Source organism: Anarhichas minor, unplaced genomic scaffold (genome assembly GCF_050575085.1).
Source record: "Anarhichas minor isolate MPS153535 unplaced genomic scaffold, ASM5057508v1 ptg000028l, whole genome shotgun sequence".
In the NCBI taxonomy this organism is placed as follows: domain Eukaryota; kingdom Metazoa; phylum Chordata; class Actinopteri; order Perciformes; family Anarhichadidae; genus Anarhichas; species Anarhichas minor.
The window spans coordinates 4441830-4460994 of record NW_027466474.1 but is presented as its reverse complement, the minus strand read 5'-3'; the positions used below and the strand labels follow the sequence as shown (position 1 = coordinate 4460994).

The 19165-nt window shown below is 39.5% G+C and overlaps 1 protein-coding gene across 3 annotated transcripts in view; it reads right to left on the bottom strand.

The window, feature by feature from the left end:
• tnmd (tenomodulin) overlaps positions 1–17915 on the bottom strand; it is a 43209-nt gene extending 25294 nt beyond the window's left edge. For all 3 annotated transcript variants that reach the window (XM_076103536.1, XM_076103537.1, XM_076103538.1), the window contains exons 1-2: positions 17868–17915; positions 14628–14762 (exon numbers count right to left, since the gene is read on the bottom strand). In XM_076103536.1, coding sequence (XP_075959651.1) covers positions 14628–14762; positions 17868–17915 — 183 coding nt within the window. The remainder of the gene's footprint in view (positions 1–14627; positions 14763–17867) is intronic.
• Positions 17916–19165: the final 1250 nt, after the last annotated feature.

Sequence of the window (19165 nt, the reverse complement as noted above, 5' to 3'; positions counted from 1 at the left end):
ACGAGAAAATTACAGGTAATGAAAACAAACCTTGGAGAATTCTGGGAAGCATATCACATTAAGCTGAGAGAAGAGCAGGAGCAGGTTCCTATGGTGATATTATTTGAAAATGAGGATCCGCAAGGGGAATAATTACAGCTGGTATAGATTTACCACCCACCAGCAGTGGTGCAGATGGCCTTCACACATATGAACACATGTTCTCGATATTCCCCGTCAGATACTGCGTGGTATGCATATTTGTGGATGTGTTTCTTGCAAGGTGATTTTAACAGATTTTTATATATAAAATATGAGAGAAAGAGAGGTAGAGAGAGATAGATCTGATTGTGTGGCGTCTCAGATCATGGGGATTATGCTTGTGGACACTGATTACCAAGCCTGTCAACTCTCAAGGCCTGGAAAATTGGAATAAATGAAGTCGGAATGTTTTCTGGCTGCCAGACACATGCAGACTGCAGTTTGGTGATGCTTCCTGAATACAGGCAGCTGGTTCTGGACAGGCGCTAGCTCAGAGAATTCAATTTAGGAAATACTGGTCAGTCCTTAATGCGTCATCAACTTAGTTGGTACAGGGTAAAATGAGCCCACTGGCAGTGCACAGCATCAATCTCACTGAAGACAAAGTGACAGCGAGCAGAATACAACACAATGCAACATGTTGCAAACTGTGGCAATATAGTATACGGCTGTACAACAGCCATTTTATGATGACACTCGTCCTTGTCAATGAGTACATTTACATTTGTGTATATTAAAATTGATTTTAACCTGTAAATGGTTACACAATCAATTGTAGGGAAAGGAAAGAGACAAAAAAGGCAGTTTACTCCTAACAGAACAGTAGAAAGCCACACAATATTGTAAGGATTTTCTACAGACAGAAAAGCTATACAGTTTATTGCTCCTGTAGTTTTTACACTACACAAATGCTTTTTTATTTTTTTAAACTTTCAAAGTGTGCTCCACATTTCCAGCTCCCTTCCACAACTATTATCCAATACATTTCCATCTGAACTGAAATTCACCCCTGAAATTCCCTCCGCAATCCTACTCTACACTTTAACACATTACAAAAATAAACAAAGTGGCATATTTTGTACAATTACATAAAATTACCTCAAAACCACTTCTTTGTATTTCCTCCCACCAGTAAACCTATTCCGCACTATTCAAAGATTAGCAAGGCCACTACCATCCAAGAAAAGAGCTGAAATGAAAATTGGCTCTATCTTGTTGTCAGAAGCAGAAATGTATTGTCATGAAAAAAACGTTTACATCATAATCTTCAATTGAAAAAAGTAATTTACGAACTATGATAAAAACATAATTGAAAGGAAGATACTGAACGTATCTGCAAAATGTTTACTGACTATGTATTCCATTTGTTTTCCCTTCCATTAGCCACTCTTAAAATACAATATCTTGTTATAGTCGGGGAAAGATTGTGTTCTTGTTGTAGTATTAGTGAAAGACAAAAGTTTATTGATAACACCTTAACCAAAGTGTATGTGTTGTCTAACTTAACTTAATGCAGGACTCAGGATGCAAACCATGAGCAAACTCTGAACTTCATATGCCCACTATCCACCTAGCAGCAACTTACTTCCACTTTACTGTCTTTGTACTTCCTTTCTGTTTCTTTATAGTGGCGTCTATATTGTAGTACTAAAGGAACACAATGTTGCTCCACTGTATACTGAGTATTGTAGCCTGAATGGAGAGAGTGACAATAACTTCTACCTCGATCCTGGACAACTCTCTATGAAATGTATCACTTACTTCACAAAAAAAGTTTGTATCTGAACATTTCTAGAAGACAGGGTTGAAAATACATAATGAATAGCCTAACAGTAAATTAACAGTAACTAGTTGACAGTTACTAGCTATAAGCAACAGAATGTCCAAGTGCTGGTGACAGAACCGTTACCGTGTGGTCCAACGCGTGAATGTCATGACAATAACCTGTGCTGGCAGTTCTTAAGATAAGAACAAGTGTTTATTTCATGTAATTCTCTGTCCATTTTTATTTTTAGTCATTAAAAATATATAACCACCATGTCAGGCTTTCTTGGAAGCAAATTCAGGGGAATCTTTCAAATATGAAGCCAAAGCATGTAGTCTTTTGTCTGGAAGCTGCATGCATGGGCCCAGTCAGTGTGTAATGAGAGGACGCAAAGTCAGACTCTGGCTCTAAATATAAATATTTGTTAGGCACTGAAACATTTCTGCATTGTAATAAGCACCAGCCGTTTCTGTGGTTTTGTTATATGTGGAGGTAAATAGCTGCATGCAAGCAATTAAGAAACTGAGCCCTCTTTTTATCTGCAGGAAGTTTTATCATCAACAGCATCAACAAACACCAATGGATGTTTTAAATCAAGCAGCCAATGAACCTTGAATATTCCCTATCCACTACACTGGCATAAAAAAATTGAACTTATTTTGATCTTGCTGAATTTTATGATGTTGCATACTTGAGCTCTTGCATTTTTGTGGTATCTTAATGTTTTTGGAAGTCATACAAAAATCACAATAAGAGTATGTGGTGTGGCCTATGTAGCATTAAATTGAAAGCTAAAACTAGGCTGGCGTGGGGGTTAAATTGCTTTTGGGAATTCACCCAAGCAATTACTTTAAGCATCAATTTGATGTTAAAATGTTTTACAGCTGCCAACGCCAAAGGCCAGTTAAGGAAAATGCTAAGGTCATTAGCCTTTCAAAGAATAAGCTAGAATGTGTCAAGTTGCAAAATCTTAATGGAGCCATCTTCCTAAAGCACATTAACACTGTTAAACAAACAGCTGCTGGCCATGTACCTCGCATGTACCTTCCTTCTGAGCCAATTTCGTTGCTTGGTGGTTTATTTTTCTAATTTCAGCAGACAACTTGCGAAACACAGACTGTACGATGCAACTCAGATATTTCTGGCAGAGCTACAGTGGAGTTTAAACACCTAAAACATCAGTGATAAAGGTCAGATTTTGGAGTCAGTCGTACAGGAGCAAAGAGCAAAAGCTTCTTTTAAGCCCACTATTTTGCACTGACGTTCAATAAACACACCAATCCACTGTAGAAGACTAAATCCACGCTGAAAGAAATCTCAATGGACCACAACGTAATGTAGCCACACTTTAAAAGAGAGTGCATTTACCAAAAAGGAAATTATGACATTTCATCACAAAAACCCACTCCTGAAGTGCATTAAACATCACAAACTGATGATACTTAACAGTGTAAGAGTATCCGAGAGTGGATTTTCCCCTTAATGTGTAGCAGACTGGAAACCATATTACTGTAAGTCTATCAACAACCATCCCTCCAAAAAAAGCTGTTTATATAGACATAGTGGAGGTGAAAATGCTTGAGCCTCGTGAGGTAATGGGTTTGAGTCTTCTGCCCTTAATCAGATTGGTATCAGATAGGTGTCGGGTAGCGCAAATGGCCGTCGGTCTGGTAAAGAATCACTGAGACATAGGAACTCTTCTATTTGAGTTATTTACAGAAATACAGCAGGTTATGTAGACGGTCACTTCTCCCAAGATTTAAAAGAAACAACGCAACATTTTGGGAAATACACCTATTTGCTTTCTTGCAGACAGTTAGATGATATCAATGTATCGTAGATCTATACTCTCTGTATGTTAAATATTAATCTAGAAGACGATTAGCTTAGCCTGGATGCAGTGGAAAACAGCTAGTATTTCTCCAACTGTCCCTTTAAAGAGCCTCAGATAAATACCAGAAACCCTAAAAATCATTGCTTGGTTCCTCTCTGTTGGTTCAATGGTAAGCTAGAGGTTCAGCGTAAACGTGTTTTCTGCATCTTGTTTACAGGTAAAAAAAGTGGAGGAAAGAAATAGGAAAAAAACAATTACTCAAACGAAAAAGTTCTTCCAAGACCACCTTTCTGTCTGAATAATGGAGCGTGGAGATATCTGAGGCTGTGGGAATATATGGAGCATATTTGTGCAGTAACTCAAGTGGAATGTTGGCAGAACTCTCAGACTATCATACCTCTACTGTTTTATTTTCCATCGCGGTAATCGATTCATCCCTGAGCCTCTGAATCTCTAACGTAGCCTACCTTTCTCTTCTGTCAGCCTACTCGTAGCTGAAAGGGATGTAATGACCCACTTTCTCTCCCTGTCCCTCGGCGACTCTGCCGCTTACCACGTTTGACCACCTTGCTTTGGTCGACTACAGTTTGCAGCTGCTGTTAATTTACAGGAGCACTGTGCACCCCTTTTTCAGCTCTGAAGCATATATGACTAATCACAGCAGTCATTTTAAACAACTTGAGCTCTCGCTGGCAATAAATCACCTTGATACGTGCTACTGTGCCTATAATAGAGCTGCATTCAGGAGGGAGGACTGCAGGGGGAACTTTGGGAGCTATTCAGTACTTTTGGTCAACACACTATTGTGAAACAAACTCACGGACTGGGACATATTGTTGTTCGATGCGTTTGTTTCTATGATCTCAATAAAAATCAAAGCGAAAACAACAAAGGGTTGTATTTTCTTTATACAGCAGCTCGGGGAATAGGATTTTTCCCCAGACTTTTTGCTTAAAAAGTAAATATTTTCCTTTCTTTTTCATCTTTTTGTTGTTTTTTGCAGCTATAACTTTACAAGGCACAAACTTATGTGCTCAAGCAAATATGACATCAACCTGGGATGAAAATGAAAAGCTGCTAACATACATTTAACCAATGTTTGATCTGCTTCCAACATTTTGTGCACCGTCAAAGATCTGTCTACCTTGTACTTAACAAGATTTAGCCAAACCCTAGATAAACAAGAAAGAGGAAATAGTGGCTTTTTACTTCACCTCAATAACATGTTGAAAAAATGGCCTCCAAAATGGCCAGGAGTATATATATTTTTTTATCTTCACCTGCCAACTGTAAGAGAGAACAGAGGGACTTTACAAGGCCTTTAGAGATGGTGTGAAACCACCTTTTTAGGGCTCAATAAATGATGCAACATCCCTCAAATACCACAAGCCAACATGAGAGTTTCCACAGTATCAACAACCAGTTGAAAGTAGTAAAGACAATTTATAGAATTTAAACTACACAAAGGCCTGGGCTTTGACTGTCTTTCTCCCTGTCATCATATTGTCCCATGTTGTATCTTCCCTTTGTGCCTTTCCCTGCCTATAACCCCTGTGCCGAGCTGAAGAACAATCTGCTGCTTATCAGGACAGCCGAATGAATCCTGTTGCTTATTGTTATCTCACAGACTTCAACAAAGGACTGCAAGCAGTAACTGCAAGCCACTGAAGTATGAGGCAGCCAGTCACAAGGTGAATGACCTCCAGTGGATCCGTCTCCTTGTCGCTCTGCTGGTTTTCAGCCACTCCACCTCCTAATAAATCAACAAGAGCACACTCTGGGATCCAGCAGCTAAGTGGCATTTAAGAAACAGCTTGTGTTAGCTGTAAGGCTGCAATTTGGAGCATTTAGACGCGAGGCGAAATTTGGGCAGATGAATGGCATTCACCGCAATCGGAAAGTTTTGAAGCCACTAAAGGAAAAAAAAGTCCAAGAAGCATTTTGTAAAAAGTCAATGAAGGCTGAACTTCTGATGGTTCAAAAGGGCAAACATGCTTTCCATTTGCTCGGGTTTACTCAATATTGGGAATGTGACACATTTTAAATTCCCTGGCAATTTACCAACAGATGACAATAGATAGTTGCCTTGCTATTTATCAGCAGTATGTGAAGTGCATTATTTGCGTGCCAAGAAATACAAAAAGAAATGTGTATGGAAAGCAATAAAAGCCGGTCTACGTTCAGCTTACTGCAAAAATGCCAAGACGCCGTTTCAGCTACAAATAACAATAACGGCTGCTTCTGCAGACTTCCACGGTTTAGTTTTGATGATCAAAGTCCGAATCGCTACAACAAGAGCGCAAGCACCTCTCTTCTTTTATCATAACACGCATGATATCCCGCCACTACTTTGTCTGTGCCTGATAACATGTAGAACAAGCCAGCGATGCCGGTAACAAGGTAGACCTTTAGAACAATTCCTAACAGCTTCTGGAAGACATACAGGCTCATAATTGTTCAAACATTGTTTACGCCATTACGCCTTGAAGACACAATAAAAGAGGGAGTGATAGTCCAATGCAGAGACACTGGGCTATCACACTGGGACTATTGGTACTGATGAGAAGCTCTTGGTCTGTTGCCATGGCCCCTGTGTGGGTTGCATGTCAGTGCTGCTCTTTTTAATAACACTGAAAAATACTTTGAAGACCCAATGGGAGAATACAACACATTATGCTCCCAATGGTCTGGGGCCGTCTTTACAGCTGAACATTGTCTCATGCTATTAAAACAATTTGACTCTGTTTTTCAGTTATTAGGAAACCTACATGATCCACCACGGTCAGCCACTAATGAAAGACATGCAAATGAAGCACTTTGAAGGAGCTAATTAATGTATTTCTGCCACTGGTTGGGAGTAAAACATTAAGAGAGGGAGCTGACAATAGGCCTTTTCTTCTTCTCTCAGAATGAGGTAAATGAGCAGGTTTTCTCTCAATGTCATGTGAGGCCAAAAGGTTTTTTAGTTTACACATTTAACACCCTCCTCGCTGATTAGCCAATGTCACTTCCATTAACAACCAGTTAGTGTCCAGTTGAGGTCAAGGGTTGGAAACTGAAGAGACTTATTGATCTACTTAGAGACTAATTAAGTCCTTTTTTGCAAAGATTAGAGTTGACAGCTTATTAGCTACCATGAGATTTACTGTATTTGTCTGTATGAGGTGGATGTAGGGTGCACCTTTGACTACATAAGATCTACGTTTCCCTAATAGATTTATTGTTATATATACACATCATTTCTAAGACAGGTTTTTGACTAATGGAGCAATATAATTGAGTTTGTGTTGTCAGCACTCCATGTTACTGATTCAGTGATTCGGTTACATAGCTTTTACGCATCAAAACAGTATTTTCCATAGACTGTATATAAGTCAACTTAGTCACAGTGACGTCACCCATTGGTTTGGCGACTACGGTTTTGAATCCAGAAGTGGGAATTTTGGCTTTTTGCCATTTAAATGTTTTGTTGTCAACAGGTGATAAAGACTTACAGAGAGAGATTTACAGATGCAAATCAATCTGCATTTATTTTTGCATTGGGTTTTAAGAGTTTCGTAACTTTGTTTGCAAATACTTGGACTGTTTAAACGCCATACATTACAGAAACGATTAGTCAGTGCTACTAATGTTCCATGCTCATTAGCAGTATTGACACTAATGTACATGATGTGTGTCCATGTTGTTAGTTCAACTTGTTCTCCTTTGTGTCTCTGTGTTTGACACACAGTATGTGGTCATGATTTTTTGATGTCGATAGATGCCTAAAGAGTCAACCCTTACCCTAACCCTAACCCTATTTAAAATGCCTCATATTTTGAAGCATCTGAATGTACAAAGTATAGTGATTTTTCCTTTTCATACAGTGTGGTGGATGTGTAGTTATCCAGCACTCATCACAAGTATGATGGATGACAGCTGCTGCACGGCTGCTGTGTCTCATTTGCCCAGAAAATGTACTTCACCTTGTCATCTGTCGGTGATAAAGCTTGTCAAGATCCTTTTCCTGGTATCCATGGTGGCAGCGGGACTGACCCACTGACCTGCCTTAGTAGCTACAACGTGAATGGATGAAATGGAAAGGTTAAATTTGTGTTAAATATAGGAGGAGGATGATGGTTGTTTTTGATTTTTCTGCTCACTGTGAGCGCTGAAGCGCAGCTTTCTTCTAACCAGTTACACAAGGGGTCTCAGACTCCTTAGAGTACAGTGTGTCCTCTGGGCTTTTGTCTCTCGCTGAGATAATGTGGGGCTCATTAGCTGTCTGGCGGGAACAAATAATAGCCTGGGTGAAATGTTGCAGGATTTAATTAACAACGATGCTGTCGTACACTACATATTAATATCAAAATTAATTCTTACTGAGAAATACATTTTTACACCAGGACTGGAGTTTTAACATCCTAACACAAGGTATGTGTGTGTCTTTACCAGTTTACACCTCTAAAAGTGCTTTACATGAATCACTGGATAAGTAAACTGTATAATAGTTTTTAATTTCTTTATTAATAGATATTTCATTGCTTTGATATTTTATGCATGTTCTTATTAGTTTCTGTATGAATGAACAATTCCTCTATGCCATAATGGAGAAGTTTTTAGAAAAAAAGACCACCTTCCTATACTGTGACGGCCTCTTGTGCCTTGTTTGCTCGTCCCTTGCACGTACGCGGGGCCGGTCTTGACAATATTGACATTTTTGCTTTATGAGCATCACCATTTTTTCCATTCTTCGTGGTCAATGATCTGTCCAACTTGTACTTAACATGTTGTTTTGCTTTGAATAAGTCTAGCTACTCTGAATCTTTACAGCCTTTCTAACTTAGCCGTAACAATTTATCGTTTGCAATTGTGAATTACTTACATAAGGTGCCCTGTAGAGTTTACCAGCACAATAACAAAAATAACTTTACATTCATGTATGTCTTCACAAGAAAACTTTAAAATATTAAAGTCCTATTTTAGAGCCCTCTGATAGTGACACATCCTTTATTTTTCCTTTTTCAAACTGTCACGAGAAATTGAAGTGATACCATCAGTACGTCTCAGTAGGTCAGCCCACTTGCTGCATTATCCAGTATGTTAGCTAATCATTTTTCATTCCTTGACTTATGGATTCCTAACATCTGGAATGAATACATCATCATTAATGAGGTTCATTATAGCTCTAAAAACTAAGCTGTCTGGCTTACTTTGCTCATTTCCTGAGTAAACACTTGAAGTTTCACTGGATGATAGATCTCGCTCTAAAAGTGTGTTATTCTTTTGCTGTTTATGTTTATTTCACCAAAAAAAGAGGTCTAATAAGCCTAGCAGGTCTGGATGCTGTCATTATAATTAGCTAACATTCCAACTTTTAGAGCTGTTACAAGTTCTAAGGTTCTTGCATAAAAAAAGACTAATCAGCTAAGGTTATTCAACATGAAGTGTTAGACTGAGCACCAGACAAACCTGAAGGGATGATGTAGATGCCTCTCCTCTCCTTACATATTGAGCAAGGTGACTAACGGCGCAAACTCGCAAAAAGTCAATGCAACCCATTAAATGGTGGCTGGTATATAACCAAGCCCTCTGACATAACAGATTTTTTTGGGGGAATAGAGATTTACAAATTTCTAAAATCATGATCCACCAGAGTATACTGTATACCGACATAATAACAAAATATCTGATGTATAACTTCAAATACACTGAGAGGGTACAGATGAACAGAGTATTTCTGCTCTTCACTTCTCTGCCTCAGCATTGCGGCAGTGAATGCACGCTGAGGCTATAAGCGGTGCAGACTTACTGGGCGAGTGAAAGTGGATGTGAAAGCTCAATCACATTCTAAATTGTACAACAGAGCAGAGGAGTCTTCTTGGCAGTCACAATGGTGAGAGAAGAGAGAGGAAAGACAAATGAAAAAAGTCTGGAAGAAAAAAAAAAAGGCAAGCATTTGTGTCTGTTTACCCACCACACTACATACAACATGCTGCACATGAGCTGCTGGTGGATTGGCAAAATGAAGTACAGGCAATTAAGATGCTGATCTTTTCTACACCCACATTATTCTAGCTTCTAAAAAGAGAATCACAGATGCACTAAAGTGCTGTATGGAACAATAAATAACTCCCGGTGGGCTTTGCAGTGCTGTCACGCTCTCTGTAGCAGTCACCGTCCCAGAAGAAGGCAATGTGCCACAACCGCCATGAAGCCTTCCTACCTCAGGCACTCCACTGGCAACATTTTAAAACAACTCTCTTTTGTTCTTCCCCGTCTGCATCCCCTCCCTCCCTCCTGACTGCTCCCCGAGTCGACGGCATAATACATCCATTTAGGAGGGAACTCGTAGCGGCCTAATTTAACAGCCAGGGAGAAACACCAGTGAACACTGGCCTGCTAATGAATGAATAGGCCTGATGTGTAAAATCAGAAAAGATAACAGACTGAGGGGCAGGCCCCCCCCAAAAAAAGTTCTTGCTAAACCAGCTGTTTAGATAAGCCCTATTGCCTCCCCAGAATAATAATTCCTCTACACGGGTCTGAGTAAACAAACAGTGTAAGGAGAAGTCAGCACTGTCTTGTTTGGTTCTTGGAGACAAAGTAAGAAAAAAAAGGACAATGGAATCATATCATGATCAAATCTTGTGTCTCTCTCCCCTGTTGCATGTTGACATCTGGACACTGAGGGGACAGTTGGGTATACACAGCCTACTAGCAATAAACAAACAAAGGGGTGCTCGGCCTTGAAAAGCCATACACCTGTGACCAGCGGAAAGCAGCAGGCGCAGCAGTGTTCATTAAAGAAGCCGGTCCTGACAGTGAGGCATTTAAGAGACCATCAGGAGCGACAACTCAGCAGCTACCTTGGGCCCGGAGAGGGAAAGGCATCAAGGTGAGCAATGCAATTCCAGCTTGAATAATGGAGCACTTTCCTCAGGTCTGACATTCATGTATTTCACAGGCAGTTTTGCCAAACAGACCAACAACACCTGTGAGCTCTTCAATATTCCACAGGGGGGAAAAAATGGTTTACAATGTTTACAGGTTCACATTTACTCTGTTGCCTGGCTGCTGGTTTGCAGATAATCTCGCTCAAAGTGGTTCATGAATTAATAATGGCACCGAATATGTCAAATCTAATAATATGAACATTTAGATTTTGGATTCTGTGCACTACAGACACACACACACACACACAGCAGGCTTCATCGTCTAGATGTTATTCTTTACGATTTTTAAAAGTAATTTTTTCAAGGCAAACTATTCTCACTTTTCTCTTGGATTCACCAGCCAGATTCCATTTTCACGGAGTTGCTGAAGTAAACTGGTAATAACAGAGGATTAATTTACAAGGAGGCAAAATCCCCCAGTGAGACTTGTGGCCCAGAACAATAACGAGCACATAGTAAACAGAAATTTGCCGTAAGCCAAAAGAGAATGCAGAGGCACCTAATCTACACACTGGAACACACAATGCACACCCACCCAAGCACAACCACGCACACACACACACACGCACGCACGCACGCACGCACGCACGCACGCGCGCGCGCGCACACACACACACACACACACACACACACACACACACACATACACCGGCAGAGAAAGTGATGGCAAACTATCTTCCCCAGGCCTGTGTAACAACATATGTTTTCAGGTAATTAAAAGAAGATCCCAAGCGGTTATCGTGTCATATTGAAATACAATGCACAGAGCAAATTACCTTTCCGTGGTTATTTGTAAAAAAGGTGGGTGCATGAGGTCACGTTGCTTCTGTAAACTGTGAGAAGGCATTCGTGGCTGAAGTCGTGCTGCGGTTTCAACTTTTAATTAGAAATGCTGAACTCAAAGCTCTATGTAATGTGTGATATGCAATTTGTGTGTTTCTTTTCTTTGAGTGATGGCTAGTAGTAATTGTTTAGTGCAAGTACATGAGTTAAACTGTTGACTGGGCACAAAAGTAATTTAAGCATTCGTCAATATGCAATTCGCGTTTTGAGAGCGCGCAAGAACCGATTTTTAGCAGCAGAATACATTTTGTAATCAATGTTTTTTGTAATTAAATCTAAGTCAGCATTAAGGTTTCCTCTGCTTATCTCCAAAGCTGTTAATTCTCAGATTTGTCGGTTTCGATCCTTCACACAAAGTCTTGGAAGTAAAGCGGCAAACTGATCAACACCACCTTTTTAAGTAACACTGAGTACTTCATAGTGTGCTCCAGTGCCTCTTTCGTTTTTGAACTGTGAAAAGGATGTTTGCACTTCACAGTCTCAGGTTCATAATGTTCAGAATCTGTCAAAACAGCTGGAGGAAGAGCAGATTTCAAACTGAGCAGGGACCACATGAGGAACTTTCTCTATAAACTTGTTTTTCACTTGTGAATCTGTTCCTACACACTCATTTCTTTTGCAATGATTATCACACCCCAGTTGTGTGCTCACTCTAAAATGTGGTAATTAACACAACACGCTATTTTCTTTTCTCCGTATTAGGAGTTTAGGAAAGCAAGAGTACAAGTTTTCATCAACTGACTAATTGACAATTCACTTTTGTACTATAATAGTGATGGTGCGTTAACACATGTTACATATGTAACCAAGGCTCTTTGAGGGAAGACACAACCTCTCCACCTTAAATATTCCATATGTGTCTTAAACCGGCATGAATTCAAATTCTGGAAAATAGGCTGTAGAAACAGCAAAAGATTATCATCTTATTAGGTTTCGATGGCAATTTAACATTCATTTGGAGATGCATTTCTGTCCACCTGCGAATGTCAGTCCCATATGCACCCTCCTTTGTAGCTCTGCTTCTGTCTACAACAACTCCTTGGGGAAATACCGAGCTCTTTGGCTGCTAAATGTACCAAAATCTTCACCAGCTAACTTCGTCTGTCAGCCTCTTAGTGATCAGCAGATAGTGTACAGTGAGTTTATCAGAGCTTTTTAATGAAAACAGCTGTCTGCTGCAGCTGGAAACGATGCTTTTGAGAGCCAAAACGGTAAAGTTGTGCACCGTAAAACCAAACCAATGAGCTGAAAAACAGTAACAATTGCTCTGTTGTAGAATTGGATATTTTCAGTGTGTTTGTCACTACAAATGACTTCCCACTACGCATACTCATTTGACGCATTGTTCATATAGATAGAAATATTGATTTGTGCAGTTTTAAAAAGTACTTAAGTCAACTAGGGGAGTTGGACTCTATACAATACATCATGTTTTATAAGGAACATGCATACATGGTAAATCTTGATTTGAGCATGTTTCTGGGCAGCCTAGAGCTGGGCAGAGTAATTATAATCATTATAACCATGGTTACCTATGTATGACTCTGTATGTCCTTGTTGTATTAATCCTAATATATTCCGTATGTTCAAGGACTCTAAATGAAGCACTTTACTTTAATTCATTTTGAATTTGAGTTATCACCAGAATGCTCATCTTTGTGCTCAAATAAAAAAAACAACCGCCACTCACCTGTTTCCTAAAATAAATGATTTTGCTCTGCTGGCCAGAGTCTATTCATTTTGCCAGATGCTGCTCAGGATTAGCTATAGCTAGTAAAGTGTCCTGCTGCATTGCACCCAATACCAGTTTACCAAACAAGCTGCCACGTTGATGCAGGAGAGCGAATCCATCCATCCATCCATCAGTGTATCAATCCATCTCTTTGCCTTCGGAGTTGTCTCCAGAAAGCTTTTCTCAGGATACATTGTTGACTTTTACTGTCCTGCTGTATGTGAGGGAGCCTCCTTCTCATCTGACAGACAGGTGATTCTCCTTTGAAGTGGCTCCATCTCACTCACTGATGGGGAGGCCAGAGAATTCGCCTCCCCCTCAAGACCCCATTAAAGCAAAACCCAGGGTCTGCAGGTTTGATATTCATCACCTGGGCAACCTCTGCCATCAACATATTTTGTACCACGTGAGAATGATCACAGCTTATTAAAATAGAAATAATGACTGCTCTACCTCCGGCATGAAATATTTAACAAGGACAAAGGAGATGGCTCAAAGGTGATTCATATCTATGTTGAAAGGAGAGAACATGGACAATACCGGCTACACAGGAAGTGCAGATGAACCTTGGTTAACCTGAGTGTAGAAGAGACTGTCAGTACTTGAAATGTGTATCTTAATGGAAGCAGAATGGTGGCAGAGGGTTTTTGAATTAATACTTGTTAGAGGCATTACAAAGATGTTGGTATAACACAAAGGGACATCCTGTGCAGTACATTTCCCTCTGTTCACCTCATGGCATGAACAGTACACACAAAGCAGAGTTATGCATTCAGATTTGAAATATATACGGTACGTCCTCAATTTTACCTATCATTCCGTAGTCTTCATTTTCTCTCATTTGGAACTTATAGAGCTTCCAATATCTGGTTGTGAAATTATTGATGCCTTTTTCCCCCTGGCTTGTGTAAATTAGCTTTTTTTTGGGCCCCTTGGGTAAATCAGGGGAAAGGAGCCAAGCGAAAACGTTCTCCATCAAGTGCGATTGAATTGGATTTCACGAGATGAATGTCCAGGACAAGTGTTTATCCCAATTACATTGCCAAGAGGTTCCAGTCCTGCGGCAGCCACTCTGGTCAACAGCAATTAAGGTCAGCTTTGAGTTATCAGGATCAGTCATTGTGAGAAGATGTTTACAATGTGAGCAGAAAGTAGATAAATGCCACAGGCCAACATTTGCAGCAGTAAAACGCGGTTTGTGGTTTGGTACAAGAATTCATGAAATTACAGATCTGACAGCCAAAACACGAGCAGAGCAAAACACGGCTGTCTTTTCCATAGCCCACACATCTTTTAATCTAGCAGAATACGATAGACTTCAGAGACTGCCTTTGGCTCTTTGTGTGACTGTCCATTTCCTTATTCGTGTAATTCGTTTTTTCTTTGAGAGAACCTGTATGATCTGCTGATGTGGCTTTCATCCGAGGAACACACTTACAACAGACAGTGGAAATAAGGCTGATGACAAGAAAACAATTAGGTGATAGTTAGTCTTACCTTCCCTGGACTGGGGCTCCACAGATATCTCAGGCTGAAAACACAGAGAGCCAAAACAAGGAAGACCAGAGCCAGAACCAGAGCCACTCGCTGGTAAGCGTGGTACTTGGTCTTCTTCTCTTTTTCCATCTCAACCTGCAAACAATATCGGTCCAATATTATATATGGTGCATATATACATTGTATATGTCTGCTGTATAAATGGCTCAAACTACCATAACAACATACCTCACAGAAGTATATGTTTAAGTTAATAGAACTAGAATAGTTAAACATTTTGGGAAATACGCTTTTTTGCCCTTTTGTCAAGAGTTAGATCGATACCATTCTGTTATATGTTATCATATCTGCTACATTATGTCTCCTTTGTTTAACAATATGTGGTTGGTTACCTCACATAATCCCCTGTCAAACCCCATTTTGTTCTCTTTGACTTTTGTAGGGCTTGAAGAAACAAGATATGACGTGTTAATTATTTAGCTTTGCAGATGCTAAACTAAAACAGTTGCGAAGGGAGAGGAGCTCCTGATGGGGGAAATGTTTTCCCCCACTCTGTATTTCCATTTCATCTTTATTTTTTCCAATAATATCTTCAGTACACTATGTTTTGTAAGACTTGGCTCTCATAGAAACCAAGAATTCTCCAGGGTAATATGATTGTAATGGTAACCAGTTGTGCATACAACAGTAGTATTCATCCAAAAATGTAATCGATTTAAGCGGAAGATTGCGTAATCTTTAGGTCTCTCCCATTAGCCGGGAGCTTAACAAGTTTTTAAGATATGTGATTAAAGGCATTATGCTGAATTGCAACGTGGGAGTTTAAGTTGACTTCTTCCCCAAAGTTTGTAAGTACCTATGTAGGTTTGTTCTTTTGAATATTGTTTTTTTTTTCAATCAAAGAAAAATACATTTTATGATGTAGTTGTACGTACTGATGATTTAACTGGGAGAGTTTCATGTCCATCCAACCTGTACAAGTGCTCCAACTATCATGTATCACTATGGGATCACTATGGGCTTTTACAATACATTCGGAAGAAGAGACGCCTGAAATATTCCCCCCTCCCACTTCATGACTCTATTTAACGAAGATATATGAGAGTGGTATCAATCCTCTAATCTAATTCTCAGCAAGAAAGCTTATACGCTTATTTCCCAAAATGTCCAACTGTTGCTTTAATTTGTCATTTTTAAGTCTGGATTTATATGTCCTCCTTTTTATTTTCCTTTTCTTTTTATCAGTTTTGCATTTAATACAAAGATATGCATTTTGAATTGGTCTGTCGTGCAAAATGTATCCACCAATGAGGCTACTAATGACAAAAATATAACCATCCCCATGCCAAGTGCAGGGAAGGACAGACTGCCACAAGTGCCACAGAAAGGTTACCTTTATTAAACTTTTCCTCGAATGAAAACTCTGCCCGCTGTAGTTAACTCCCCAGGCTCAAGGCCACAAATTAATAAAGACAGGCTTTTGTTCCCCCGGAGCTCCAGCAGGGAGAAATGAAAGCTTCTCATTCACACTGGACCCTTTTGAAAGTCTCAGAGGACAACAGAAAAGGAGATATGTAAAATTAAAAAAAATGGAACCAACTTCAATTAGCAAAATTGGTGTTGCTTATCTTTGTGTCTTTTTTAAATGACACAAAGCAGCTTTGGTTTTCTATTGTGGCCGAGGCTGTTACAGTAGATTGGGCTGAACTTTAACAGGTTAGTCTTAAAATAATATGTAGGAATCATTTTAAAATAATAGGTGTATGTTTTTTTCTGACATTTTGAATTGTATAATGTTAAAATAACTATCCCAAATAGTCCTGAAAAATACATTTCACATAGCCTTTTTATAACTTATTTTAGGTGTCGTGATGTCCGTGAGGAAATGGCATACAGCAATAATGACATACAGTTATACTGTGTGCTTGTTGGATTGAATTTCTGATTGGTAAATCCATTAGCAGCACGTCTTTGGGGAAGGACAGAGGACATATTATTCGAGATAGGCCCCTAAAAACAGAAACTAAACCTTTGCAATTAAAGAATTCTAATATTGTTACCATTCTTTATTTGCCATTTTAGAGACGAACCGAAGTCATAATGAAAAACAGAGTCCAACAGGCTGAGGGCCAGAAATTCCTTTTATTGTGAATTTTTTAGAGTGAAGGAAAAAAAAAATAATGGCTGAAATCTCTGCTCTCCTGTGGCAGGTTGCATAAGCAGTGGAAACTTAACCAGAGGACAAACCTCTCTCCCTGCCTGTGCTTTGAATCTTGAATACTCAGAGGAAGAAGGTGGGATTGAGAGACAGACAGACAGACAGACAGAAATAAAGGCATGGATGGAGACAGAGAGAGCAGTCTGAGAGCATAGCACTCGCCAACTGGTGTTTAAAGGTTTAGGAGTTCAGAATCAGCCAGTCAATTCCTCTTGGGCTTTGTGAGGAAGAGTGCCTGGAGCCCCCTGCTGTTATCATGCAGGGAGGAGGCACTTCCTCAAGAGAAAAAAAAACAGAAGTAGCCTACATAACCAACAAGCCGAGGCAGTGGTTTATCACACTGTATGCTCATATAAGCATTTAAATTCCTGTGAAAACTATTCTGAAATATGAAGCAACAGGGGATTTCTTAATCATCATCATCATTGTAGTCAGTGTAGTCATAATGGGTATGTAGGAATACTTGTCTTTTCTTTGATGGATGTTAAACGTTTTTTCTTTCATATACAGTACATATAAAAAGATAAGCTGTGCTGTGGAGGTACTTAACTTGTATATTTGAACGCTGCTTGCATGTGAGAAGGAAGGATATTTCAGATATAAAGCAAATGCAATGGTTCAGGTGAGACCGAATATAAGAGTGGAAATAAAGACAGGAAGCCAAAGTGAAAAGCCAAAAGGAATTAGATTGAGAAATTACTATTCTGAGAAAACTCGGATCACTGAGCAAGAGATCAAGCAGCAGCTACTTTTTGATTTCTAAAAAGAGAAATTCTAACATTTTACTTCAAGCTTACACTAAAATATCACAGGATCCCCCTCCCCACTTTTAAACCACCATTGCTGCCACTTACACATCATTTATTGAGCTGTAAAAGTTAAAGGGAGCTCTCACTTTCTTGACACTGTAGTGACCTAAAATGCTGCACAGTGTTCATGAAGACACTAAATGTTAGAATTTATTTTACATTTTATTTTTTTGCAATTACAATCAAACATTAAAAGAAGAAAATTGGACTCACATCTTTCCACAGAATCTGTTGACTGCTGGATTTACTGCTGGCCTCCATGATGCAAGCCCACAGGAGGAATCTTTCCGATCCTCTTTGCTGGGGAAAATACCAACGTACTGCAGGGCTAAGAGTCCCCGCGTCATTCCAGTGCTGTAATTTGGGAGTGTGCTGAAGGGGAGGGAAGTTTCAGGTGGAGTGGAATTACTGAAACATTTGCGATACCCATTAAAAGCAAGGCAGATGTCTCCCCCGCCTGCCTGCTCCCATTTCAAAGGTGGGAGGCCATGAATGGATTCAGACTGAAAGACAAAGCTGTTGAATAAATTACATACTCTACTTGGATGAAAATATTGTAGTGATTCAAAAGATTCCTGCTTGGAGGTCACAAAGTTTGCATGTGGAAAAAATAAAGAAATGTATCCACATAGTACAGATGCTGATGTTTTTATCTATATTTTCTGAAGTATCAAAAGCAGTTCAAGAACCTGCTTTCGTTCCCCAGTCAGTCAGTCTGCACACTCTGCAACAAACGGCTACAGTAAACAAGAGCTGAGATGAATGAATAGCAGCATAACGAAAGATCCAACCTCATAGAATGAAAATAAATTGCAAATGTTCTCATATACGTAAAAGAGAAATGAATGACTATAATCTGAGGACAGAAGTTTTATAGATCCCCTCCAGTATTTTATAACAAAAAGTATAGTATGTCGAAAAAAGTCCAAAAAGGTTGTTGCATTGGCTAACACAACTAGCTATCACTTGACTTAGAAAGGGAATTTGACTCTATAGGCCTAAGGAAAATGGATTTTTTACTACTTGTTTGGATTTTGCATGTTATAATTGATTCTATAATATGGTATTTTTTCTGGTTGTTGATTGGCAACGATGCAAGAGAGGACATTTTAAGTGTTTTGACCAATCAAAGATTAGCATGAAAATGGATCACATTTAATTGACAGATGAGGTCCCACCTGGAGTGAGGACAGCTGGAGTTCATCCTCCTTTGCCCCCCACCACCACTTTTTTGCCTGTCCTACAGGTGTCGCTGTTGAAGCATTTAAATCAGAATTTCAATCATTTTTCCAAAGAAAAGAGAAAAAATATGTTTTAAACATTTATTTAGACAAATAACTTTTAAACTCTTGTCACTCAAAAATAAAGGAGGTGCAACCTCCTCTGTCTTCTCTGGACCAGCCTTCTCTGGTGTGCAGTACCATTAACAGTTTTTGAAAATGTCGCTGTGACTCAGGGAAGGTGTTATCACACCTGCAGTTATTTTTGCCTTTGGTCAGAGCTGCAGTGGA